The 26,007-nt window shown below is 41.4% G+C and overlaps 1 protein-coding gene across 2 annotated transcripts; it reads right to left on the bottom strand.

Moving 5' to 3' along the window:
• Nucleotides 1–3,851: 3,851 nt before the first annotated feature.
• Nucleotides 3,852–15,787, bottom strand: LOC128094028 (cytochrome P450 2G1). 2 transcript variants are annotated; one of them, XM_052712057.1, is made up of 9 exons: nucleotides 14,733–15,787; nucleotides 13,802–13,958; nucleotides 12,230–12,379; nucleotides 9,556–9,716; nucleotides 9,018–9,194; nucleotides 7,229–7,370; nucleotides 5,587–5,774; nucleotides 5,337–5,478; nucleotides 3,852–4,090 (listed from the first exon to the last, which is right to left on the bottom strand). In XM_052712057.1, the coding sequence occupies exons 1-9, from the start codon at nucleotides 14,916–14,918 to the stop codon at nucleotides 3,909–3,911; spliced, it is 1,485 nt and encodes a 494-aa protein (XP_052568017.1). In that variant the 5' UTR covers nucleotides 14,919–15,787; the 3' UTR covers nucleotides 3,852–3,908. The 2 variants fall into 2 exon arrangements, with proteins under 2 accessions (XP_052568017.1, XP_052568018.1); XM_052712058.1 differs by having other exon boundaries at nucleotides 13,802–13,964; nucleotides 14,739–15,787.
• Nucleotides 15,788–26,007: the final 10,220 nt, after the last annotated feature.

The raw sequence follows: 26,007 nt of genomic DNA, 5'->3' as shown, positions 1-26,007 counted from the left end.
TACCAACTATTAGGATATAAAGAAATGAAAGTTAGTAGTTAGATATTATAATAGAACTTGTAGTTATATTAGGTATGTTTTCAAGATTGAGTAGATGTATTTTAGATAGACAGGTTATCTTCAAACCCTTCAGAGATCTACAGAATATGGCATTTAAAATGTTTTAATAAAAAAACATGTTTTAATAACTTAGAAAATTTTTCTTTTTTGTTATGACTATGAGACATGTCGGCTCCTGGCAGTACCAATCTACTTCAGAGAAAATATGGGCATTGAAGAAACTGCATATGGAGTTAACTTTCATTGTGGCAAAAGTTAGCCACTGGACAACAAAGTATCCTCGAATCAACAGGACAAAATGGACAGACAGGACATAAAACAAAGGATTACTGATTCTTGCCAAAACAAGTGTGGTTATGGCTTTATCAAAAGGCATCTTCAGAGGGCAGGACAATATGGCATCATCCCTGAAGTGGCCTTCGCAATTCGGAAAAGGTACAGTGCCCTTTTCTTCGAAGGCAGCTGAACAGGCAGTGGGCCGATGGCCTCTGATGTGCAATGGAACAGCAGCTGAAACAGTTATTCTTGAAGAGTAAGCTCACGCCTCTCAATAGTAGTCTGGCATTTGATAGAGGGATATGGAGAAGAATGGGATGCTGAGATGAAGCCATATATACACAGCCAAGAAGAATGGACAGCTGAATTAAAAAACCATCAACAATTTCCAGAATTTAAAATCCTGAATCATGACATGACACTAGTGGAATTCAGGTGTTTCTGGTACATGGACTACTCTCACCCAATGTGAGGTTGAACTGTTGACCTTGTGTACATCCTACTTCACAAATGAGTCTGTCAGATATGCTAAGCCTATAGGCTGAAGATGATGCCCCAGCACTGCGGAGAAACCTCAGGTGACTGTCCAGACAGCTGGCTGTTTCTGTCAACTCACAAATTTTTTGGAAGTTGCTTGCATGCACTTCCTGTTTTTATTTTTGTTTGCTAATATTATTTCCTTCTTGGGTCTCTGAGGGAGTTGAAGATTAGTTAGTTATAGTTGAAGGTTAGTTAGTTATAGTTGAAGGTTAGTTAGTTATAGTTGAAGATTAATTAGGATACATTTTGGACTTACCAAAATAGGATAGATAATGAAATTATTTTCTCTGAATTTGTCAAATACAAATGGACTAGACATTGTTTAGGTATTTATTACTTGTATATATTGTATATAGTTATTGTACTTTTGTATATAGTTTTTCTTATATTAGTTATAAGCTTTTTCTTTTTTTTTCCTTTTTATTAAAATAGAAAAGGGGAAATATGGTGATATTTTATTTGTATTAAAATATTATTTGTATGTTAATAAATAAAGTTGCCCGGGGGTCAGAGCTATTAGCAAGCCATAGGAAAGCAGGGCAGTGGTAGCGTACGCTTGTAATTCCAGCACTTGGTAGGCAGAGCTGGGTAAGTCTCTGTGTGTTCAGGGATACAGCCATTATTGGATACACATGCTTTTAATCTTAATACCAATCATGGAAAACCTGGAGGCCTATACAGACAGGCTGTGAGGAGGCGGTCATATGGTTGGGTTTACAACCAATGAGAAGGCAGGACAGGAACTCTATATAAAGACTTTAACACAGGGGTAGCTCTGGTTCGGAGAGGTAGGACCACCGCAGGAGGAAGGGTAAGGTTTTAGCTCTTAGCTCTGACCTCTTGGCTTTCTTCTTTGCATTGGTTCTGTGTTTATTATTTAATAAGAAGGTTGGATACATCTACAGTCACCCTAGCTATTTTTTTTAAAGGCAGGAGAAAGGGGGCATCTAGAAGGGTATTGGGAAGATAAAGTGTTCTGTAGAGAGTGGGAGGGAGATAATTGAGAAGAATGGAGGTCCATATCATTAAAGCAATTCTATATGTGTGTCTTAGGGTTACTATTGCTGTGATGAAACACTAGGACAAAAAGCAACTCGAGAAGGAGAGGGTTTATTCAGCTTATCCTTCCATATCACTCTTCATCATTGAAGGATGTCAGGACAGGAACTCAAATAGGGCAGGAACCTGGAGGCAGGAGCTGATGCAGAGGCCATGGAGGGGTGCTGCTTACAGGCTTGCTCCCCATGGCTTGCTCAGCCTGCCTTTTTAGAGAATCCAGGACCAGCAGCCCAGGAATGGCCCCACCCACAATGGGCAGTGGGGGTGGGGGGTGGGACGTGGGGAGGTGTTTCCCCCATTGATCACTAATTGAGAAAATGTGTTACAGCTGGATCTAATGGAGGCATTTCCTCAGCTGAGGCTCCTTCCTCTCTGATGACTCTAGCTTGTGTCAAGTTGACACACAAAACCCACCAGTTCAATGTGTATGAAATTATTGAATAAATAAAAATATCTTAAAATACATGTTTGTTCTTTTAGTTTGTATTTCAGTGTGGTGAGTTCTCTGGATATATATCCTATACTTCATTAATTTTTGTTGTTGTTCAGATAAGGCCTATCTAGTTTCGAATACAACAAAAAATACTAATTTTTGTTGTGTTTTGATTTCAAGCATCTTTAAAATCCTCTTGTGGCACTTAACTTTCCACTAACACTAGTCTTCAGCTCTTATGTGTTCCCCAACCTTCTTTTACAGCTCATAACATGATCACAGCTATTTAAAAATTCCCAGTCAGAGTGAGGCATGGCAATGTGTAGCAATTTCCACTGCAAAGCATTCCGCCTCCATGGAGAGTGTTTGTTTGTTTTGTTTGCCTCAGGGTTACTAGCACACACTGCACATTTGATAATTATTGACTAAGTGAAATATGAGGGAGAGTTTATTGACATCGAACAAGCTGATAGAACTGTGGAGACAGGATCACAACAGCTGTGAATAACTGAGGTATACTCAAAACAGAATGCAGGGTGTGTAGAATTGGAATTTGAGATAAGAGCCACCAGGAGAGCAAGTTTAGCAGGAGAGACGATTGTGAGGAGAAACACTGAGCCAACAACGCGCTTGATGCCATACGGGGTGACCAAACCAGCTGGGAATCAGTTGGTGGCATAGAGAATTGCTATCAGTAACAAGTAGGCAGAAAACCCAATTCAACTTCTGGTCTACACTTCACCTTGAGGTAGAAGACCCTCTCGGAAGCTAAAGCAAGATAAGACCAGGTCGGCACCCTGTGGGAGCTCACTGTGTCTCCTCTGTAACTAACCTGCTCTCCCCACCCTTCTGCATTGAAAAAAATCTGCCCATGATAGACTTCTGTTTTGGGGGGCCGTTTTAATATATTATGTTAGGCAAGTTTCATACAGCCAACCAAAGTGTATGTCACTCTGGGTTGCTAAGCAGGGGGCACAAAAGGCTCTGTTTAACTGAATTCGGGCGTCAGTTTTTGGATTGATGTCCCCTGGGCCTGTTCTGTGTACAGTAAACGGCTTCCAGGCTCTCATCTTGCCTGTCTCATCCCTTGGTTATTTCCTGCAACAAGAGAACTGTCAACGTGATACTCAGTAAACTTGTTATGGCCAATAGTCTTGAGTTCTTTATTGGGGAGGAGAAATAAAGGCAAACAGGACAGAGTACAGAGTATATTCTGGCCACTGTCGGGGCAAAGGCAAAGGGCTGTATAAGGGCAAAGCATCTGTAAGAGTGTGGTGCAGACTGAGACCAAGGTTGAGAAACTCAGTGAATTTAATTTGACCTTCAGGCTTTGCCCCAAATTGTGGCTAGAGACCTGCTTTACACATCCAGCCATGTATTTCTAGACACCTCTCCTGACCCGTGGCCTCAGGCACAGAAATGAGACTGATTTCTCTAAGTGTAGGGAGGGTTGAGGAAGAAAGGGAGAGTGGGCATCAGTGAATTCTATCAGAGCTCAACTCTCAGAGGACTCTTTGTTGGCCTGGCAGTGGGCAGGTACTCAGCGGGCCATGAAGCAGAGCTTATAAGTGGGGGGGATGTTGCCAAAGCCTGAGATCCTGTGAGTGATGTTGATATCAGCAGGAGGCACCAGAGAACGTAAGGAGAACCTCTGAAGGATGGAAGTGAAGTAGAGGAAGAGTTCCATGCGGGCCAGGGCCTCCCCGATGCAGATGCGCTTTCCTGTAGACACAGAAGGGATGGAGAGATGTGTGGCAGTCTCAATCAGCATCTCTGCTCACAGCTGTATCCACAATGTGGGGGCATTATCAAGACTTTCTAGGGTCCCACTGCTACTGCCCAACTACTAGCTGCCACCTAGAGGGACCAGACAGGTGGGAACTTCTTGTCTGCCCGCCCACTGGGATTCTGCCTGAGTTAGAACCAGATAGACTGGTTCCAAAGGATCCTTGAGGGCTGGGGTGTGACTCAATAGCCAAGCTTTGACTGGATTCCACCAGTGAGAGGCTGGGGTGTGTGAATCAGTGGTGGAACATTTGCTCAGAGCATGTGAATTCCATCCCCAGATCAGGGGGAAAAAAATTCAAAAATCTGTTCATTTCAATTCCTCAAAGGCATTTAAAATGCCTTAGGTATCAAATACTAGTGAGATTAAAAAAAAAAAAGACAAGAATTGTATTTAAGGCTATCTTCCTGATCACCAAGAACCATTTCAACAGTAGGAAGGGATTAATGTCCATTTCACAGTTGAGAATTGCAATAATTCACCCAAGGCTCCAGATGTCCCATGACTGCCATTTAAAATTACATGATGCCAAGGCCACTCACTGGCCAACACACTTCTGTCTGTGAGGCCAAGCTATGGTGCTGTTTTATGTCTGTATGTGCGGAGAGTATGAATGCTTTCCCTCTTTTAGAATGTTTGACAATGTTCAGAGAAAAGAGTATTTTGTGTCAGTTAAACAAGTTTCATGTTTCAGTGCTCTTGAATAAGAATGCTCACATTTTCACACATACATGACCATTCAGTCAGGTGTTATCAGTGGTTACATGTGTCCACAGTACATGGCAGATACACCTGGTTTAGACAAGGATCATATGGCTGACGAAACATGAAATATTTTTAATGTGATTCTTAACATAATATGGTTAAGTTTACTAAATGTGTGTTCACTGCTATTGCTGCTCTAACATTTTAATTTTTTCTCATTATTTCCAATGGTTTTAAAGTCAGGATCTCACTGTGAGCCCAGTCTGACCTTCTGCTTGAAATCTTATTACTGCTGCTGCCTTTTGAATATTGAGATTGCATACATTGCACCACCATGCCCACATGCCCACAATCATTCAAGTGAATGGTTCCAATATTACCTGATCTGGGATTTTAGTATTTTTATAACTCTATAACACAGACCCTAGAGAGACCACTCTAGTATTTATCTTGGGAAATCTAGGCATAATTACCTACCAGAGGAAAAGACTACAAAGGCATCGTTCTTCTTGAAGCGCCCCTGTTCATCCAGAAAGTGCTGAGGATAAAAAGCATCTGGATAGCGGAAGTATTTGGGATCTTTGAGGACTGAGCCAATCAGGGGATACACGTCTGTGCCCTGGGATTCAGACAGAGGCCATTAGAATTCTGTGTTGGGCAAAGGGGGTGGGGGTACAAAAACAGGAAGAGGGAGAGGTCAGGAAAGGTGATAGGACAACAACCTCACCTTGGGCAGAAAGTAGCCTCGGAAATGAGTGTCCCGTATGACATTATGGGGGACACCCAGGGGTACAATGTCTGTTATTCTCTGTATCTCATGGATGACAGCATCAGTGTAGGGCATCTTGGCCCGGTCATCCACTGTTGGAATACGGTGTGTTCCAATCACCTGTTTAATTTCCTCGTAAACCTTGGCTGTACGATGAAAGAAAATATATCAGGAAAGGTGAGAAGAAAAGCTGACATTGTATTCATTGTTTGGTCTTTGTTTTTATTTGTGGTTTGGGGGGAACATGTGATTGTCAATGGGGCCTTACTAGGTAGCTCACGTTGGACAGGGACTAGCTATATAGATTGTATAGGTCTCAAATGCTCTCTCTTCCTACTCAGTCTTATATGTGCTGGATTACAGGTATGAGTCACATGTCTGGCCAGGGAATGTCTGCGTAGAGAGGCGAGGGCAAGTCATGTTCTGGGTTTTGTGGATGTCGTTAAGTCAAGGATCTTGAGATGAAGATTTTGTTTCTAGATCCAGAAAAAACAGTGAGCCTTAAGGGAGAATAACGTGTGTTTGGATTGCTTCACCATATTTAACAACAGACATCACTGGTACTTGATGGTACCAGTTCTTGAACACTGGTCAGACATCAGGAGGTACACAGCCTAGATCCTTGAATGACAAATGGGAATTTGATCTTTACTTAAAAATACCAAGAAACCATGAGAGGATAATGATCAGGACAGCATGCTGGGTCCAGCTGCACTATTATATACAGGTGTCGTTTTTACTCAACCAAAGGCTTGTTTTTGACTTGATTAGTGTAGAGAAAGACCAAATTAGAGAGTTTCTTCAGCAAGAAATGTCTTTTGAATACTGGAGTTCCCCAACCAAATCAAATTCTAGTTTATTAGACATGAATTCTGATTGATATGGACAGTGTAGTCAGCTGAGCAATAGCCCTCACATAGCCTTGCCTGGGTTTGATGGCACATGTGTCATCCCAATGTCCCAGAAGACTGAAGAAGAGTGGTCATTAGACCAAGGTTAGCCTGGACTATATAGTGAGATCCTATCTTTAAGAGAAAGGGGAAGGGAAGAGGTCCACCTTTAAATCCTTGACATCAATGTTATGTACATAAGGATGATATAAGGTCAGAGGAAACTTGGCAGGTCTGACTAAGTTTCTGTGAAATGAAGAGATTAGCAGATTATGCATATTGGCCATGAGTAGTCATGTGTCTGAATCTTAGGTGAGTTAGGGGAGGAGGTGTGTTAACAGAAGCAAAGAGATGCCTGTGCTCTGCTCAGGCTTTGCAGATGCAGGAAACAAGCTTGAGCCCAGGAACTCAAGAAGGGCTCTCTGGGAACTGGAAAGTCAGAGAGAAAGTCACTGACTTCCTTGACATCAGTCTAACGGAAGCCACTCTAAGCAGAAGTCCTGACCAGGAGGGTCAGATGATAAATACAGGTTACCAAGTCTCAACAGGTACAGAGAACAAAGACAGGGGCAATCAGAGAGGTGAAGGCCCCATGTTCTGAGGTCATCAAGGGAAGAGAGGCCAAGGCTGTGGGAATGTACAGTTTCAAGATTTCAATCCTTCCAAGGAGGCCTGGGAGGTACAGATGAGTTGCTCAGAGTGAAACTCACCCTCCACCTCGGGATACTTTGTCAGCAGCAAGAATCCGTAGCGCAAGGTGGAACTCACAGTTTCTGTGCCAGCAAAGAAGAGGTTGAGGGTGGTGAGGACCAAGTTCTTGAGGTTGAATTCTGTGTTGGGGTCACTTTTATCCTGAAAGCAAAGGGGATTGCCAACAGAATCACCCCCTCGAGCCCTTACCTTCCCCTTTCCTCTGTGTAGAGGAGGCGCCTTTGTGAAAGGAGGACAGATGGGTTAAGTAAGTCCAGGAGAAACAACACAAGCTAATATATTGAGTCGGGGGCATGTCTGGTGTTTTAGAGGAACATCAAGAGAAGGCCAGTGTGCATGTAGTGGGCAAGAAAAGGAAGCAGAATCTTGCACAATTTGAAAGTTTGGGGGGCATCAGAGCACACAGCTTTCAACTGCCAAATACTCAGGTTACATAATGATTTTCCTAGAATTCTAATGGTCAACACACAGGCATGCAGGCTACATAATGGTCCCTACCTCTCAAAGACTTTAAACTTGTGATTTTGAAGTTTAAACTCAAATTTAGAGAGTAGGCATCCAAGGTTCTCAATTCTGAGACTCTAAAGGTACATTCTGATTTTCAAAAATATAGTCTGTTGTATAGATGGTCTTAAAACTGTAAGATTTTAAGTTTCTTTATGCTAAACTTTGTAGATCTGAAGTATATTTTAGAAAAAATATGGTATATATACATGGTGTCATGAAGAACAAGGAAATTATCCTTTGTAGCAAAATGGATAGAACTGGGGGAGTTTAGTTTACTGGAAACAAGCCAGGCACAGAGGCAATTACTGCATGTTCTCTATCATAGAAGAAAGCTAGGAAATGTTTACTTGAAAGTAGGCTATACTCACAAAGATGAAGGGTGTTGGTTTTGACCAGTGTATGCTGTATGCTTATAAGGAAGTATCACACAAAAGCCCACTAACATGCAGTTTATATGTGATGGCTATTCTTGGTTATCAACTTTAAGTGGGAAGACCTACTTCATCTGGGTCTTTGATGTGGGAAGATCCACTTTTAATCTGCTGGCAGCCTATGTAAAGGACATGGAAGAAGGAACCTGGCTCTCTTTGTCTGTTTGCTCTCATCCTCACTGGCAAGTCCATTCTTCACTGGCATCAGAGCAGACTTCTTCAGGATTCTTGCAGATATTGAAGACCAGCTGAAACATCCAGCCTCATGGACTGAACAACTACTGGATTCTTGGACATTTTATTGGCAGACCAACATTGTTGACTAGCTGAACCACAGCCTGTAAGCCATTCTAATGAATTCTAACCACACACACACACACACACACACACACACACACACACACACACACACACACACACACTGTAAGTTCTATTCCTCTGTGTGTCATGATCCCCCACAGGTGTCACATATTAGATATTTACCTTACCACTCATAACAGTAGCAAAATTAGTTATGAAGTAGCACCAATTTTATGGTTGGGGTCACTACAACATGAGGAACTATATTAAAGGATCACAGTATTAGGAAAGTTGAGAACCACGGCTCTAGAGAATATGACTACATATTTCATGCAAAAAATAAAAATCTCATTTCATTAATTGTAAGGGAGTTTATTTGAAAGATGCACATGGTCTACATTTCTAACGTTTCCACATTTTTATCTAGAGATTGAAATAAACTATATGAGATAATGCTTTTTCTCTTTTCTTCTAACAGTTGCAAGATGGATTTGACATGGCTGGAATGAAGGTTTCAGAAGACAGAAAGAATGGTGTAAGGGAAAAGTACCTGGTGCATCTTGATGAGAAAGCAGTCGATGTAGTCCCTAGGGTTTGAGGGGTCAAAGGATGCTTCATTGATCTTGATCCTGGATGCAATGAAATCCTTAAGCTCTTCTATCAAGTCATAGAGGTAGTTGTGACTTCCTGGAAAATACTGCATGATTCTCCAGAACATGTCATATAACTGTGGGGTAGAGGCAAAGAGGTGTGTGTCAGTCACAGGCATCAGGGACCAGATGGGCCAAGTTCTAGAGTCAGAGTTGGGCTCAAAGTCTGTGGCAGGAGCTAGGGCAGAGCAGAGCACATTTTTAATCCCATCACCAGGGGGACACTGAGGTCAACCTAAGCTACCCAGAGACACCCTATTTCACTAAATAGTCTACTGTTGGATCTGAGATTTGGGTGTAAACCTTTGTTTCCTGCATACTTGGACAAATTGATAAGTGCCTCCTAGGGATGAAGGGAGGAGGATTAGGTGGCATACAGGAAAGTGCTTGCTTGAGAATGAAGGGTGAGCATGGGGTTGACTAGTGACTAATAAGTACCTGTGCCCAGGGCTTGCTCATCTCCACAAAGCTCTCATTGATCATCTTCATCAGGCTCTGGAAACATTTGTCTTCATAGTCGAAGCGTTTTCCAAAGACCACGGAACAGATGACATTGGACACAGTGCGGCTCAGGTAGAAGGTGGGGTCTATGGGAGCTCCTGGAGGTAGAAACTGACTATGTTGGAGACAGTCATGGGTAGGTAGGGCAAGAAACCACTCAGTGTTTACACAGAGCCCTGGGTCCCCTGCTTAGTGGTATGCACGAACACCTCATTTTCATATCTGAGTCTAGTATTCCCAAACTGCAACCTGGTTTGGAAATCTAATAATTGATCTGTGAGTGTTCAATATGATGATGCCTATAAAATGCCTGGCCTGGCACCTGGCCTGGCATAAGCACCCAAGAAATGCGAGAGAAGTTCAGCATGATCTTTTGTCGCCATTACCTCAATGTATTTGTGATGGATGGAAAGTAATAGAGGACACATCTGAAAAAAGAAAAAAAATCCAAACCAAACCAAACAAACAAAACACCAGAGGGGCTGGTTAAGAGCACTGACTGCTCTTGCAAAGGACCCACGTTTAATCCCCAGCACCCACAAGGCAGCTCACAACCATCTGCAACTTCAGTTCTAAGGCTCACCTGGCTTCCGGGAACACGAGGCATGCACATGGTACACAGACATATGTGCAAGCAAAACATCTATACACATAAAATAACAACGATTTAGAAAAGAACACCTGATGTCAGTCTAGGTCTACCAAAAAAAGCCTTATTAAGGAATTCTTCCTGCACCTGGGGAGGAGAAGGTTCAGCAGACAAATCATTTGCCACATAAACTGGAAGATTGGAGTTAGAATCGTAAGCACCCAGATAAAAAGTGGGCCAGTTTTAAAAAGTGTAGCAGCTTATCTCTGATTTAGCACTTGAGAGGTGGAGATAGGCATTCTCTGGGAAAAGCTGGCTAGCTAGATTTGTGGTAGCCAGAGCTCTGGGTTCAGCGATAATCCATGAATAATAATAATAATAATAGAGATGAGAGGAATTGAGGAAGACATGTGATGTCAACCTCTGGCCTCCACACATGTGTGCACTCATATGCAAGTACATGTGCACACACATGCATACATCCAACATGCATACATATGAAAAAAGAAATTATTCTGCTAGGTCTCAGATGCACTATTTGTAAAATGGGATCCTGGTCAAGTAAACGGTGTGGGGGTCAATTTCTCCAGAACCATGCACACATTCATGATGTACAACATAGCAGATAACTTCTGGAGGTACAAGACTGTTCAAAGCCATGGGTGGACTCCTTATTTGTCTAGAGTCCAGACAAGGGACTTTTGGTTTAAAGAGATATATATCTATATCTCTTTATCTATTGTTTCTATATTTCTCAATCTTTGTCTTTTCTTTCTAGTCTCAATTGGCTCTATACCTTGTTTTATGCTAGGGACTAGACACCTTTAAAAACTATAATAAAACAAAAATCACACATAAACAAAAACCTCTCAGAGTGTGTTTTGTGTTGACCTACTCCTGGGTATATGTTCTTCTCGGGAGTGTGGTTGATATTATTCATTGACACTACATTGGAGAAAATTGATTTTTCTCTTTCCATCAATTATCAGTTGCAAATAGCTTCTTGGTTAGGGGTGTTTTGTTTGTTTTGACTTTTGTTGTTTTATTTTATTTTGAAAGAAAGAACATGAAGTTGGGTGGATATGGAGGTGGGGGTGATGTGGGAGGAATTGGGAGGTGAAATATGATATAAATGTATTGTAATTTTTGAAAAAAATTAATGTAGTAAAATACCCAAGAGAATAGTTTCCCTGAAGAAAATGTGTGTGTATGTGGGGTGTGTGTGTGTGTGTGTGTGTGTGTGTGTGTGTGTGTGTGTGTGTGTGTTAACTGGAGCAAGTTCAAAGTCATCCCAGCTGCATAGTGGAACCATCCACCCCTCCACAAACACCAGGGGTAACTGGGAGTAAAGACCTTCAAAATGAGAATTTTCTAAGCATTTGTTTCACAGTGAAGTGAATATACCTACCACTGACAAACTATACTCTTTTTGAAATTTTGTTTTAATTGAATTTTCATTTGTGTATAGGTGTTTTGCCTGCATGTATGTCTATGTACTACATGCATTCCTGATACCTATGGAGGCCACACAAGGGCATTCGATCCCTGGAACTGGAATTAGGGACTGTTGTGAGCCTTCTGTGAGTGCTGGGAACCAAACTCAGATCCCCTGGATGATCACCCAGTACTCTAGCAGGCAAGCCATCTCTCCAGTCCAAAAAACTGTACCTACACTTAAAAATGGTGAAGATGGTAACTTTTGTGTTATTTTCTTCATCACAATAAAGTATGTATGACATAGCAACATTTGATCCTTTCTCTAGGAAAAGATGCAAGCTCACACAACACTAGAATCCTGTATGGTTTCTTGAGTTACAGACCCCTGAGATCTACTGGTGAACATTTCTAGACAAACTGTCTCTCAGAATCTTCCATGTTGATTTCTAACATATGGAACCTTCCTGAAAATCTGTATGAATCCTTATTGTTTTCAATCCTTTCTTATTTCAGGTCTTTCTCCCACCAAGTCTCCCCATGACTTAGCTTTTCCTAGCACCCAGTCACCCGATGTGGTCTCCATACCCTTGACTTTATGGAATTCTTCCAGTAGATAACCAGCCTCCTCCTGGATCCGCTCTTCAATGCTCCGCTTTCCCATTCCAAAGTTTCGAAGGACGGTCAAGGAAAAACGCCGAAGTACCTTCCATCGTTCCCCATTGGACAGAGCTAAACCTGCCGGAATGTCTGTGGTCAGGCGCCTGCCCTCCACCCTTTCTGCTCTCAAGTCTGTGGTAGACACGATTATTAAAGCTCAACCTTCCAGACTCAATGGGAAATCAAGATTCCCTCCAAAATAGTCTGTACTGAAGGAAAAAATCCAGTACAGCAAGGAAGTTTTCCTATAGGCTAGTGAACACGAAACTAACCTAGCCATGTTCAATGCCTAGAAAAGTGGAGGAGGTAAGGATGGAATGCCATATGGAGTATTCCCTAAATGGAAATACTAATTCTATTTTCTGGGTGCCAGTTGGATTCTTCAAACATATATATGTGTGTACACAGAAGATCACCACTGTACATCAATGCACCTATACAAAGGAGCTGCATGAAGACTATAGTAGAAATCACCTGATGTATGGATTGGTGAACTGTTTAGAAATTTAATAAGATCATTTTAAAATATATTGATAAACAAAAGGAAGAGTGGAATGGTGGAGTCTAGAGGAGGGGATCAGATCCCCGGAAGCTGGAGCAATAGATGCTTGTGAGCCCCATGTCAGTGTTGGGAACCAAACTCAAGTCCCCTGGATGAGCAGCTAGTGCTCTGGACTGGAATGAATGGTTCATGGTGTGGTGAATGGGTGGATAGATGTCTGTCTGTCTGGAAAGATATGAGGATGAAAGACTCTGAGTGAAGCATTTGTGGATAGAGAGAGTAAGATGAATGGATAATGGCTGGAAGTAAAAGTGGCTGGATTGATAGAAGAGCAGGTGGATGGAGAGATTAATAGGTGTGTGAATGAATTAAAGGTCACTGCACAAATCCGAGTATGCATGGATTCTTGGATACATAGAACATTGAAGAAATGTGAATAATATGGTGGAAAGATGTTTGCATACAAAGGATAATGAATATATTTTGATGGATTTATAGAACAATGGGTAGAACTAAGAAAAATGTTTATTGATATAAAGATAGATAGACAGACAGACAGACAGACAGATGAAAAGAGGCATTTGCAGAATGCAAGCAAGTAGGAGTGGGTGTATAGGTAACACTAGACAAGAATACTCCTAAATGCAGGTGCTGGTGACCTGTGTTGTATGTGCATATGGACAGATAGGAACTAAGCTTGCCTGAGATGGCTTTAGGGGAGTACACAAATAATACCACACAGTAATTCACTAAAAGTAAGAATAAAAATAACACTCCAAGCACTTTAGAGTCCAAATTCTGGAACTGAAAAACAAAGTAGCCCTCACACATACTGTGTGACATTACCTTTCTTACCATCAGCTTTTGCACTTTCAAAATTAGCAGAACATTCATATCCTTCTCAAGGGAGTTAATGTAGGTGGTTTATGGACCTATCAGAGACCCTTCAACACACTGACACTGTTGCAATCATTCCTGTTCTTATTGCTGCAACTTACCATGACCTTGGAAGTTCTTGTCTATTGTAGGCATTTCACCACGGCCACTGAAGTCATCTGCTTGGTCGACCAGGGCCTCCTTCATAGCCTCGTGTCCACACAAAATAACCACTGGCCTCGGACCAAAGTACACAGTGAACACAGGGCCATATTTTTTCTGGAGCTGAGAGTGAAGGAAGATACCAAGGAAAGGAGTAAATTGGAGTGTGACGAGACCCCCAGTCAAGGAATGTAGAGGGTAGAGATTCTAGGAGGATGAAAAGGTAGACTAGTAGAAGATCCTGAGCTTGGAAGGGCTATTGGCGAGAAAACATCAAAATGACTCCTGTGACCTTGGACAGCAAATGTCCCTAATTTTGTACATCTTGGTTTTGTTTGTGAAACAATGGGCTTAGAATAGCTGAACTCCACGATCTGCATCTTCTCTCTTTGAAATGCTGGGTTTTAGCATCTTAAAAGTCAATTTGAGATGAAAGTTGTGCTTAAAGAAATGAGATTCAGCCAGGCAGTGGTGGCACATGCCTTTAATCCCAGCACTTGGGAGGCAGAGGCAGGTGGATCTCTGTGATTTTGAGGCCAGCCTGGGCTACAGAGTGAGATCCAGGAAAGGCACAAAGCTACACAGAGAAACCCTGTCTCAAAAAACCAAAAAAAGAAAAAAAAGAAAAAAAGAAAAAGAAAGAAATGATATTAAAAAAAATTAGATTCCTCAAATCCTTATATTGTGATCCATGATCCCAAGAAGAGGGGATTTTGTTCTAGTGTTCTCAGAGTCTAGGACTGATACCCCCCTTAATTTTAGGATTCTGTAGTTTCAGAATCCTAACCTTCCTAAAGTTTGTTTCTGAGTCTGTGTTTAGGAATCATGAGTTTTGGTGTGTACTCAGCTGTGGCGTTTGTTGCCTTCATCACTATAAGAAGAAATGGACACACTCACCTTCAGGAAGGATTGAAATATGTTATCAATGCGGACTTGTAACAGGTTCCCCAAAACTGGTATTGGTGTGGGGCCAGGGGGCAGCTTCCCTCCCTTGCTGGTTCTCTTCCACGCAATCGAGATGAGCAGGCAAAGCAAGCAGAGAGACAGAAAGAGGCTGAAGGCCCATCCCAGTGCCATGGTGCCAAGTCCAGGGCTTGTGTCCTTGGATCCAGATCCTGCCTAAATAGCTCCTAGGAAATCAGCTTGTACTGAAATCTGAACTCTGTGGGAGTCAAGCTGTCCCTGTGTTATGGCACAGGAGGCAGATCGGTTGGTGGGTGAGGATTTATGTAATTTGTAATCTCTCACGTGCACAGAGTTTATTGAATTCACACACATGGGATTATTTCCTTTCTTCCTATTTCATGTTTCCCACTGTCCCTCAGCTTCACATTCTTTGTGGCATCTGATGAGAGATCTGTTTATAGGGATCTGCATAAAGCATAGACTTCCCTACATTATCCTGCCACGAGAGCTTGCCTCCCTTTGTTTTTTTGCCCTTGGAATGCCAAGTCCTTCCACCTGTCCACAGAATGCCAAGGAGATGTTTTCTTCTGCAGTCGAGCACATCCAAGGGTATCCAAACAGCCCCTGAGAGGTCCCCACTCAGCCCTGAGACTTCCCTCCCCCTGAAGCACACCTGGTGAAAGTAATGAAGACTGCTGTGTGTGTGTGTGTGTGTGTGTGTGTGTGTGTGTGTGTGTGTGTGTGTGTCTGTGATGTGATGTGTGTGGTGTGGTGTGTGTGAGTGTGTATGTGAGTATATGTGTGTGATGTGATGTGTGTGGTGTGTGAGTGTGTGTGTGCGTGTGAGTGTGTGATGTGCGTGGTGTGGTGCGTGTGAGTGTATGTGAGTGTGTATGTGATGTGTGGTGTGTGTGTGTGTGTGTGTGATGTGTAGTATGTGTGTGATGTGTGGTGTGTGGGTGTGTTGGTGTGTGTGTGTGTGATGTGTGACATGTGTTGTGTGTGTGAGTGTGTGTGTGTGATGTGTAGTATGTGTGTGATGTGTGGTGTGTGGGTGTGTGATGTGTGACATGTGGTGTGTGTGTGTGTGTGTGTGTGTGTGTGTGTGAGTGTATATGTGATGTGTGGTGTGTGTGATGTGTGGTGAGTGTGTGTGTGATGTGTGACATGTGGTGTGTGTGTATTGTGTGGTGTGTGTGTGATGTGTAGTATGTGTGTGATGTGTGGTGTTGTGTGTTAGTGTGTGAGATGTGTGACATGTGGGGTGTGTGTGTGATGTGTGTTGTGTTGTGTGATGTGTGGTGTGTGTGTGTATGTGATGTGTGGTGTATGTGTGATGTGTGATGTGTGTGTGGTGTATGTGTGATGTGTGGTGTATGTGTGATATGTGGTGTGTGTAATGTGTGGTGTGTGTGATGTGTGGTGTATGTGTGATGTGTGGTGTATGTGTGATGTGTGGTGTATGTGTGATGTGTGGTGTGTGTGATGTGTGGTGTATGTGTGATGTGTGGTGTATGTGTGATGTGTGGTGTATGTGTGATGTATTGTGTGTGTGTGTGTGATGTGTGTTGTGTGTGTGAGATGTGTGGTGTGTGATGTGGTGTGTGTGTGTGTGTGTGTGTGTGTGTGTGTGTGTGTGTGTGAGAGAGAGAGAGAGAGAGAGAGAGAGAGACAAAGAAGAGACAGAGACAGAGAGAGATGGAGTGAGAGAGCATGTAGAGTTGGGAGGAAAAGTGGTAGGGGCATAGGAGAGGAATTGGAGGGGAGGGAATGGGGCATGGATTTGATCCAGTCATTATATTCATGCATGAGTATTCAATAAAGTACTATAAAAGAGGTAAACCAAGTTCTATTTGATTTCATACAATTTCTTATCTACTTTAGCTACAAGCAATGATGACAGATTAGATGATGTTGATTTATCCAAACTTAATGATGTGATGTCTAAGATGCAGACAGCCCCTTGGAACACCACCCTATGGATAGGATTCATCATTAGAGATGCTTCTTGGCATCCACTGTCCTTAAGAATCTAAAGAAACAATTTCAGCTCTTTTCATGCCAAATATCTGCAAAACTTCTTTCCTGTCCCCAAACAAATCCACAGGCTATTGTTCTCTGTGTACTGGCACCACCACACAGATCTGAGCCTGTCTTCAGATGTCTGGGTTCTCACATTTGGAAGTGGAGTTCCTTTTACTTACCTGCAGGTTCCAACAACAGAGCTTGAGTCAGGCATGGCATCTATGATTGTAATCTCAGCAGCTAAATCAGGATTTAGGGCCAGCCTGGGGCTGTGGTGAGAACTGGACAAGGAGAATGATAAAGATTTATCTGGCTAAGCTGAGGTGTCCATGTCCAGGAGAAGTGATGGGAATTCTAGGCAGACTGAATGTGTCAATTTCTTTGTGTTAGGTCTGCTGCTAAGAGACCTTTCTTTCTAAAGAAACAATTATCTTTGCATCCTCTTTCATGGCTCACGTGTCCTTTTGCAGCATTCTGCCTTTCCTCATCAGCTAATATTTCCCTTTGTTCATCTCCTTTCTACATGCTATACTATACACACATGTATGTACATTTGTTTACATATATAAATGCATACATGATAGAAATCATTTTGGAGGTTGCTCAAAAACAAGCAAGAAAACAACAACAACCTCTAAAAACCCAAACTGCCATATGACCCAGCTATTTCACTTTTGGGCATCTACCCAGTGAACCTCATACCTTACCATAGTCTAGCATAAATGAGACCAGAAATTTAATCCTCATTAACAGAGAGAGATAGGGTAGTAGAGGAGTGAAGTATGATATGTACAAAAATGTCATAATGAAATCCATTATTCTCTATACTAAAAAAGTTAGTAAACAGCTGAAGAGGAGCTAGGGAAATGTACCTGCCTCACAAGCACAAGGACCTAAATTTGGATCTGCAGCACCCATGTAAAAGCTAGACATGAATGGAGCATCTATGCATAACCCCAGCATTTGGAGCAGATAGAGACTAGCCTAGATGAAGTGATGAACTACAGGTTCAATGAAAGAATCCATCTTAAACTAACTTATTAATTAATCAAACTAATTAATTAAGTAGAGAACAACCTAAGAAGATACTAACATCACAGGGGTGTGATGATTTTCTTCAAAGAACATATAGACTAGATCAAAGGGGCTTTGGTATGAGGAACTAGTTTTGCCCAAAAAACAACCTTCATGTAACAATCAATAAATATGCTTTTGAACAGTGATTCAAAGTTGGGTCCATCAGAGGCTAGACTCTGCCTCTGCTGCTAAAGAACCTAAAGTGCATTCTGGAGTGACCTACCTTCTTTGGACATCCCATGCAATACAGCATACCTGACAAATATATGCATGGGAATTGCTTTTATCTACAAACCTAACATTTTAATTTGTGTCTAGTGGCTGCAGACATTATTGGGTACAAGTCTAAAAGCAATTTATTTGTTCTGTATGTTCTCCCCCTTTTCCCTCTTGTCCTGTCTCATTTTGGATCCCCATCAATCACTAATTAAGAAAATGCCTGACAGGTTTGCCAGTGCCCCTAGCTCATGGAGGCATTTTCTCAATCGAGGCTTCCTCCACCCTGATGACTCTCGCTTCTGTCAAGTTGACGTCAAACTACCCAGAACATCTGACAAGAAGCTAATATTCGAAATCTATAAGAAGCTCAGTATATATTTTCTTTTTTTTAACAATCTAAAGTTTTATTTTATTTATTTATTTATTTATTTATTTATTTATTTATTTATTTATTTATTTATTTATTTATTTATATTTATTTTGCAATACAATTCAGTTCTACATATCAGCCACGGATTCCCTTGTTCTCCCCCCTCCCGTCCCCCTCACCTTCCCCCCAACCCACCCCCCATTCCCATCTCCTCCAGGGCAAAGCCTTCCCCACAGACTGAGGTCAACCTGGTAGACTCAGTCCAGGTAGGTCTAGTCCCCTCCTCCCAGGCCGAGCCAAGCGACCCTGCATAGGCCCCAGGTTTCAAACAGCCAACTCATGCAATAAGCACAAGATCTGGTCCCACTGCCTGGATGCCTCCCAAACAGATCAAGCCAATCAACTGTCTCACCCATTCGGAGGGCCTGATCCAGTGTGGACCCCTCAGCCATTGGTTCATAGTTCATGTGTTTCCATTCATTTGGCTATTTGTCCCTGTGCTTTATCCAACCTTGGTCTCAACAATTCTCGCTCATATAAACCCTCCTCATTCTCGCTAATTGGACTCGCAGAGATCCACCCAGGGCCTAGTCATGGATCTCTGCATCCAGATCCCTCAGTAGTTGGATGAGGTTTCTAGCACGACAATTAGGGTGTTTGGCCATCCCATCACCAGAGTAGGTCAGTTCGGGCTGTCTCTCGACCATTGCCAGCTGTCTGTTGTGTGGGTATCTTTGTGGATTTCTGTGGGCCTCTCTGTTTGTGGCTTGTGGTGACCTGCATGCAAATCTCTTAGCTCAGCTCTCAACCAACAGGCTCAACCAACAGGGGAGGGTGCTCGTAGTGTAATTAGGTTTTTTTTAAAATGACATAATATACCATCCCATTCCCTTATGTTCTTATCCTCCAACCCCTACCCTCCAATGCCCACCCCTCATCCCCAGTTTACTCATGCCCACCCCTCATCTATTTCCCCTTCCCAGGGTGATCCATGTGTCCCTCTTTGGATCTTCCTTGTCAGCTAGCTTCTTTGGAGTTTTGGGTTGTTGTCTGGTTATCCTTTGCTTTACTTCTAGTATCCACTTAGGAGTGGGTACATACCATGTTTGTCCTTCTGAGTCTGGGTTACCTCACTCAAAATATTTTCTAGTTCCATCCATTTGCCTGCAAATTTCATGATGTCATTGTTTTCACTGCTGAGTAGTACTTCATTGTGTGTATGTACCACATTTTCTTAATCCATTCTTCAGTTGAGGGGCATCTAGGTTGTTTCTAGGTTCTGGCTGTTATGAATAGTGCTGCTATGAACATAGTTGAGCATGTGTCTCTGTGGTATGATTGAGCATTCCTTGGGTATATGCCCAAGAGTGGTATGACTGGGTCTTAAGGAAGATTGATTCCCAATTTTCTGAGAAACCGCCACACTGATTTCCAAAGTGGCTGTACAAGTTTGCACTCCCACCAACAGTGGAGGAGTGTTCTCCTTGCTCTACATCCTCTCCAACATAAGTTGTCTGCAGTGCTTTTGATCTTAGCCATTCTGACAGGTGTAAGATAGTATCTCAGAGACATTTTGATTTACATTTCTCTGATGACTAAGGATGCTGAGCAATTCCTTAAATGTCTTTTGGCCATTTGAAAGTCTTCCTTTGAGAATTCTCTGTTTAGCTCTTTAGCCCATTTTTAAATTGGATCGTTCAGTATTTTGATGTCTAGTTTCTTGAGTTTTTAATATATTTTGGAGATCAGTCCTTTGTCAGATGTGGGGTTGGTGAAGATCTTTTCCTACTCTGGAGGCTGTCATTTTGTCTTATTTACTGTGTCCTTTGCCTTACAGAAGCTTCTCAGTTTCAGAAGGTCCCATTTATTAATTTTTGCTCTCAGTGTCTGTGCTACTGGTGTTATATTTAGGAAGTGGTTTCTTGTGCCAATGCATTCAAGACTACTTTCTACTTTCTCTATCAGATTCAGTGTAACTGGTTTTATATTGACTCTTTGATCCACTTGGACTTGAGTTTTGTGCATGGTGATAGATATGGATCTATTTGCAATCTTCTACATATTGACATACAGTTATGCCAGCACCATTTGTTGAAGATGCTTTCTTTTTTCCATTGTACAATTCTGGCTTCTTTGTCAAAAATCAGGTGTTCATAGGTGTGTGGGTTAATGTCAGGGTCTTCAATTTGATTCCATTGGTCCTCATGTTGCTTTTTATGCCAATACCAAGCTGTTTTTATTACTATAGCTCTATAGTAGAGCTTGATGCCAGGGATGGTGATGCCTCCAGAGGCTTTGTTGTACAGGATTCTTTTAGTTATCCTGGGTTTTCTGTTTTTCCAAATGAAGTTAAGTATTGTTCTTTCCAGGTCTGTGAAGAATTGTGTTGGGATTTTGATGGGAATTGCATTGAATCTGTAGATTGCTGTTGGTAAGATTGTCATTTTTACTATGTTTTTCCTACCTATCCATGAGCATGGGAGATCCTTCCATTTTCTGATATCTTCTTCAATTTCTTTCTTCAGGGACTTAAAGTTCTTGTCGTACAGGTCCTTTGCTTGCTTAGTTAGAGTTACCCCAAGGTATTTTATATTATTTGTGGCTATTGTAAAGGGCGATGTTTTTCTGATTTCTTTCTCAGCCTGTTTATCATTTGTATATAGGAAGGCTATTGATTTTTTTGAGTTAATCTTGTATCAAGAATGGAGTGGGAAAGCAATGAGAGAGATACCATAATGGAGGGAGATACCAGGGGGGATAGAGAAACCCAGTGCTAGGTATGTTGTCAGGAACCCCCAAGGATGACCCTAGCTTGGGCTACTAGAAATAGTGGAGAGGGTGCCTGAACTGAACTGGCTTGCCCCAGTGATCAGATCAGTGAATACTCTAACTCTAATCACAGAACTTTTCTCCAATGACCAGTGAAGGCAGATGCAGAGATACACAGCCAAACACCAGGCAGAGCTCCGGGAGTCCAGTAGGAAAGAGAGAGAGAGAGAGGAGGGATTCTATGAGCAAATGCATCAGGATCATGATGGGAAAACCTGCAGAGATGACCAAACCAAAGTAGTGGGAACTCTTGAAAGTTGGATCAATGGCTGTGTAGCTTGCATGGGACTGGACTAGGCCCTCTGCATGGTGAGACAATTGTGTAGCTTGATCTGCTTGGGATGCCCTCTGGCGGTAGAATCAGAATCCACCCCTCGTGCATGAGGGGGCTTTTTGGAGCCCACTACCTATGATGGGACACCTTGTGTAGCCTTGAGGCAGGGGGAAGTGCTTGGACTTGCCTCTACTGGATGTGCCTCCCCATGGGAGGCCTTGCCTTCTTTTGGTGGGGAGTAGGGAGTAGGTTGAGGGGGAGGCTGGGGAGTGGGAGGAGGGAAAAGGAGGATCTTTGATTGGTGTGTAAAATGAATGAAAAACTTTTCTTAATAAAAAATAAATAATGTGAAAGAGAAAAAAATTACATTATCTAACTGTTTCCCAAGAATAAAGCCTTGGACACTTTTATGCCTTGACATTTCCACCAAGAAAATGGTTCAAAAATAAGCACTGATTTTTGAGGGTCTTCAGAACAGTTCTATGAATCAATAATAAAGGCATTTCATTTCTTTGCTGCTTTTTCAGAAAGCCCCACACCTATCAGAGGGCTTGTCCTCCCTGGACAGAACAGATTCTCTGGCTCTCAATAGCCAGGTTGTAGCTTTTCACCTAGGGTTGGGGTCTTGTGACATTTTCTCTATCCATGTCAACTGGTGTTGTCATTGTAAGGTCTTACTTAGGCAACCACATTTTCAGATGTCATGGGTATGGCTCATCTGTCATGTCTAGAAGATACTATCTTGCAGCAGCTCTCCTGGTCCTCTGGCTCTTGCAATCTTATCTAGGATGTTGCCATTTTCTGAATATTGTGAATAGACCAATGCTGTGGAATAATCTTTCTGTACACTATGAATATGTATTACTCTCATTGGTTAAAAAAAGCTGACAGGCCAGTAGCCAGGCAGGAAGTATAGGTGGGACAGCCAGACACAGAGGGCTCTAGGATGAAGAAGAGTGGAGTCAAGGGGACACCAGCCAGCATCTGAGGAAGCAGGACATGTAGAAAATGAGGTAACAAGACATGAGCCATGTGCTGAATCATAGATAAGAAACATGGGTTAATTTAAATGTAAGAATTAGCTAGTAACAATCCTGAGCTATTGGAGCATTTATAAATAATATTAAGCCTCTGAGTGATTATTTGGGACCGGGCAGTCAGGATAGGAAAACTCTGCCTACAAAGAGCAGCCATGAACATGGATGAATAAATATCTCTGTAGTAGGATATAGAGTCCCTTGGGCATATGCCCAAGAATCATACAGCTGGACCATACAGTAAACCCCTCTCTAGCTTTTTGAGGACTCTTCATACTGATTCTCATCATGGCTACAGCAATTTGCATTGTTACCAACAGTAACTAAGTGTTCTCCTTTTCCACATCCACATCCAACATTTGTTGTCATTTTTTATGTTAGCCATTCTGACTGTGGTAAGATGAAATCTCAAAATAGTTTTAATTTGCATTTTTGCAATAGCTAAAACTATTGAAAAATTTCTTAGCCATTTGCATTTGTAGTTCATCTTTTGATAATGTTCTGTTTAATTCCACGTTACACTCTTTCTTCCTATCCAAACTTTTGATTGGATTGTTTTCTTGATATTTAGGTTTTTAGCTCTTTGTACATTGTAGATACTAAACCACTGTCAGATGTACAGGTAGCTGGGTAGGAATTTCCCCATTCTGTGGACTGTATCAAATGGTAGTGTTCTTTGATGTACAGAAGCTTTTTAGGTGCAAGGGTTTCCATCTGTCAATTGTCTCAAGTTCAGCTCTAACTGTTTATATCATGTGGGTGGATTTTCTCTGTGTCCTAGCAGCTGCTCCCAAATAACCAGACTGAGACTTATTATCATTTTAAATGCTCAACCAATAGCTTGGGCTTGTTACTAGCTAACACTTACATTTTAAATTAACCCATATTTCTTATCTATGCTCTGCCACTTGGCTTGGTACATTTTTCTCAGTATGGCAGGTTTATCTCCTTCTCTGCTTCTCTCCTCCTCTTCCTCTTTGAGCTCTCTTTTTGTCTGCGAGTCCCACTTAACATCTAATTATCCAGTTATTGGCCAGTTAGCTTCTTTATTAACCCAATCACAGTGACATATATTCACACAATGTAAAGGAATATTCTGTAACATAAACCTTAGAAGGTCTTATAATGAAAAACCCAGAGCCAGATATCAGGGTGAAAGGTGAAAGAAGAACAGCCAGCCACTAGCTTACTTCTATGAAATCCTCAGCCTCAAGAGAGTGAGTTCCTGTTTCCTCACACCTTATATATCTTTCTGTGTCCTACCATATGACTTCCTGGGATTAAAGGCATGTGCCTGGTTCTGTTTCTTTCATGCATCCCAGTGTGGCTTTGAACTCACAGAGATCCAAACAGATCTCTGCCTCCTGAGTGACAGGATTAAAGGTGTGTGTCACCACTGCCTGACCTCTATGTCAAATTTAGTGGCTGGCTCTGTCCTCTGACCCCCAGGTAAGCTTTATTGGGATATACAATATATCACCACACTCCCCCTTTTTTTTGTCTAAAATAATAAAAGAAGGTTGTAACTAATGTAAGAAAAACTATATACAATAAGTACAATAAGTATATACAATATATACAGTCAAGAATTACATTAACAATGTCCAATCCATTAACATTTGACAGATTCAGAGAAAACATTCCATTATTTATCCTATTTTGGTGAGTCCAAAATGCTGTACCTGATTCATGTTCTATCGTAACTTGTATAACCAATCAAAAATATCATTGATGTCTTTCAATCTTATACACTTTACACCTCTTTAATGAGTTTCTTTTCTGAATTTGTTAACAAGGAAAACTATAACTACAACTTTCTTACCTTAAACTCCCTCAGAGACCTGAGAAGGAAATAATATTAATTGAGTAAGCAGGAAGTACAAGCAAGTGACTTCCAAAAAATGTGAGAAATGACAGAAACAGCTGGCTGCCTGCACAGTCACCCAAGGTTCCTCTACAATGTTTGGGCATCCATCTTTTGCCTACAGGCCTAGCATACCTGACAGACTTTTCTGTGAAGCAGGATTTTCTGAAGGGCTGTCCTACTTTGTCTTGGCAAGGTGCAGCAGTCTTTTCTTTTGTGTCCTTCTTGTCCTTTTTGCACAGCATACTGTCAGCAGTCAATGTAAGGGCATTTTCTTGCCAGTGACTAACTTTTGCCACAAAAAAGTGAACTCCATATGGAGTTTCTTCAATGACTATCATTTTCTCTGAAGTAGATTGGTGCTACCAGGAGCAGACATGTCTCATAGCCATAAAAAAAATCTATGGTTTTAGAACATCTTAAATGCCATATTCTGTAGATCTCTGAAGTGTTTGAAGATGACCTGTTTACCTAAAATGTATTCCTGTTTGACCTTGAAAACATACCTAATATGACTACAAGTTCAATTGTAATAGGTGACTAAATACTAACTTGAATTTCTTCTTTTTTTAAAAAAAAAGATTTATTTATTTATTATGTACACAGTGTTCTGTCTGCACGTATCTCTACAGGCCAGAAGAGGGCACCAGATCTCATTACAGATGGTCGTAAGCCACCATGTGGTTGCTGGGAATTGAACTCAGGACCTTTGGAAGAGCAAGCAGTGCTCTTAACCTCTGAGCCATCTCTCCAGCCCCTTGAATTTCTTTATATCCTAGTTATTTGATAATAATAACCTTCAAGGACTAGCAATTTGCATTACATTGTTAAATGAACTGTATAGGTACAATACCTTGAACAAGATTAGAAATATGTGTACAATATTTTCTAACAGAATCAATCTTAAATTTGTACACAATATATAAAAATTCAATTCAATATAAATGTAAAATACTTAAAACTAGTAGTTGCTTTCTAAAAGTAGATTCAATAGTCTACCCTTTTATCTTATCATATCTATATTCTCTTTTTTTCTTTTCAGAGTAGATTCTACCTTTAATCTACCTTTAATCCATTATTTCTATATTTTTTTAGAGTAGATTCAATAATCTACCTTTAATCCATTATTTCTATATTTTTTCAGAGTAGATTCAATAATCTACCTTTTATCTTATCATCATATCTACATTCTATTTTTTCTTTTCAGAGTAGATTGAATAATCTACCCTTTATCCATTATTTCTAAATCCTTTTTTCAGAGTAGATTCAATAATATACCTTTTATCTTATCATATCTATATTATCTTTTTTCTTTTCTTTTTTTCCAAACAAGAATCCTAAATCTAATCTACTTTGTTTAGACTTTTTCCTGACTATTAACAATAACAACTTGTAACCAACCATCCTAAACAATGACAATTATCATCCATAACCCATTGAAAGACCAAAAGCCACCCACCCCACATTGTAGTCTGAAGATTTCCTGTGTCCTGGCCTGCTGGCAGTTGGGACAAATCTCTCCCACTTGTGTCCCCCAAGTAAACACACAGAGGCTTATATTAACT

Source organism: Peromyscus californicus, unplaced genomic scaffold (genome assembly GCF_007827085.1).
Source record: "Peromyscus californicus insignis strain IS unplaced genomic scaffold, ASM782708v3 Scaffold_4__1_contigs__length_199733344, whole genome shotgun sequence".
NCBI lineage: Eukaryota > Metazoa > Chordata > Mammalia > Rodentia > Cricetidae > Peromyscus > Peromyscus californicus.
Note: the sequence above shows the minus strand (reverse complement) of the source record. Positions and strands in the feature narration are given on the sequence as shown.

Excerpts from the sequence above, each read along its gene's own strand:
- LOC128094028 (XM_052712057.1), bottom strand. The coding sequence starts at position 14,918 with ATGGCACTGGGATGGGCCTTCAGCCTCTTTCTGTCTCTCTGCTTGCTT. Across the intron at positions 5,775-7,228 it reads AAAGTATCCCGAGGTGGAGG|CCAAGGTTTACGAGGAAATT; the intron begins GTGAGTTTCACT and ends TTCATCGTACAG. Across the intron at positions 5,479-5,586 it reads GAGGCTACTTTCTGCCCAAG|GGCACAGACGTGTATCCCCT; the intron begins GTGAGGTTGTTG and ends TCTGAATCCCAG.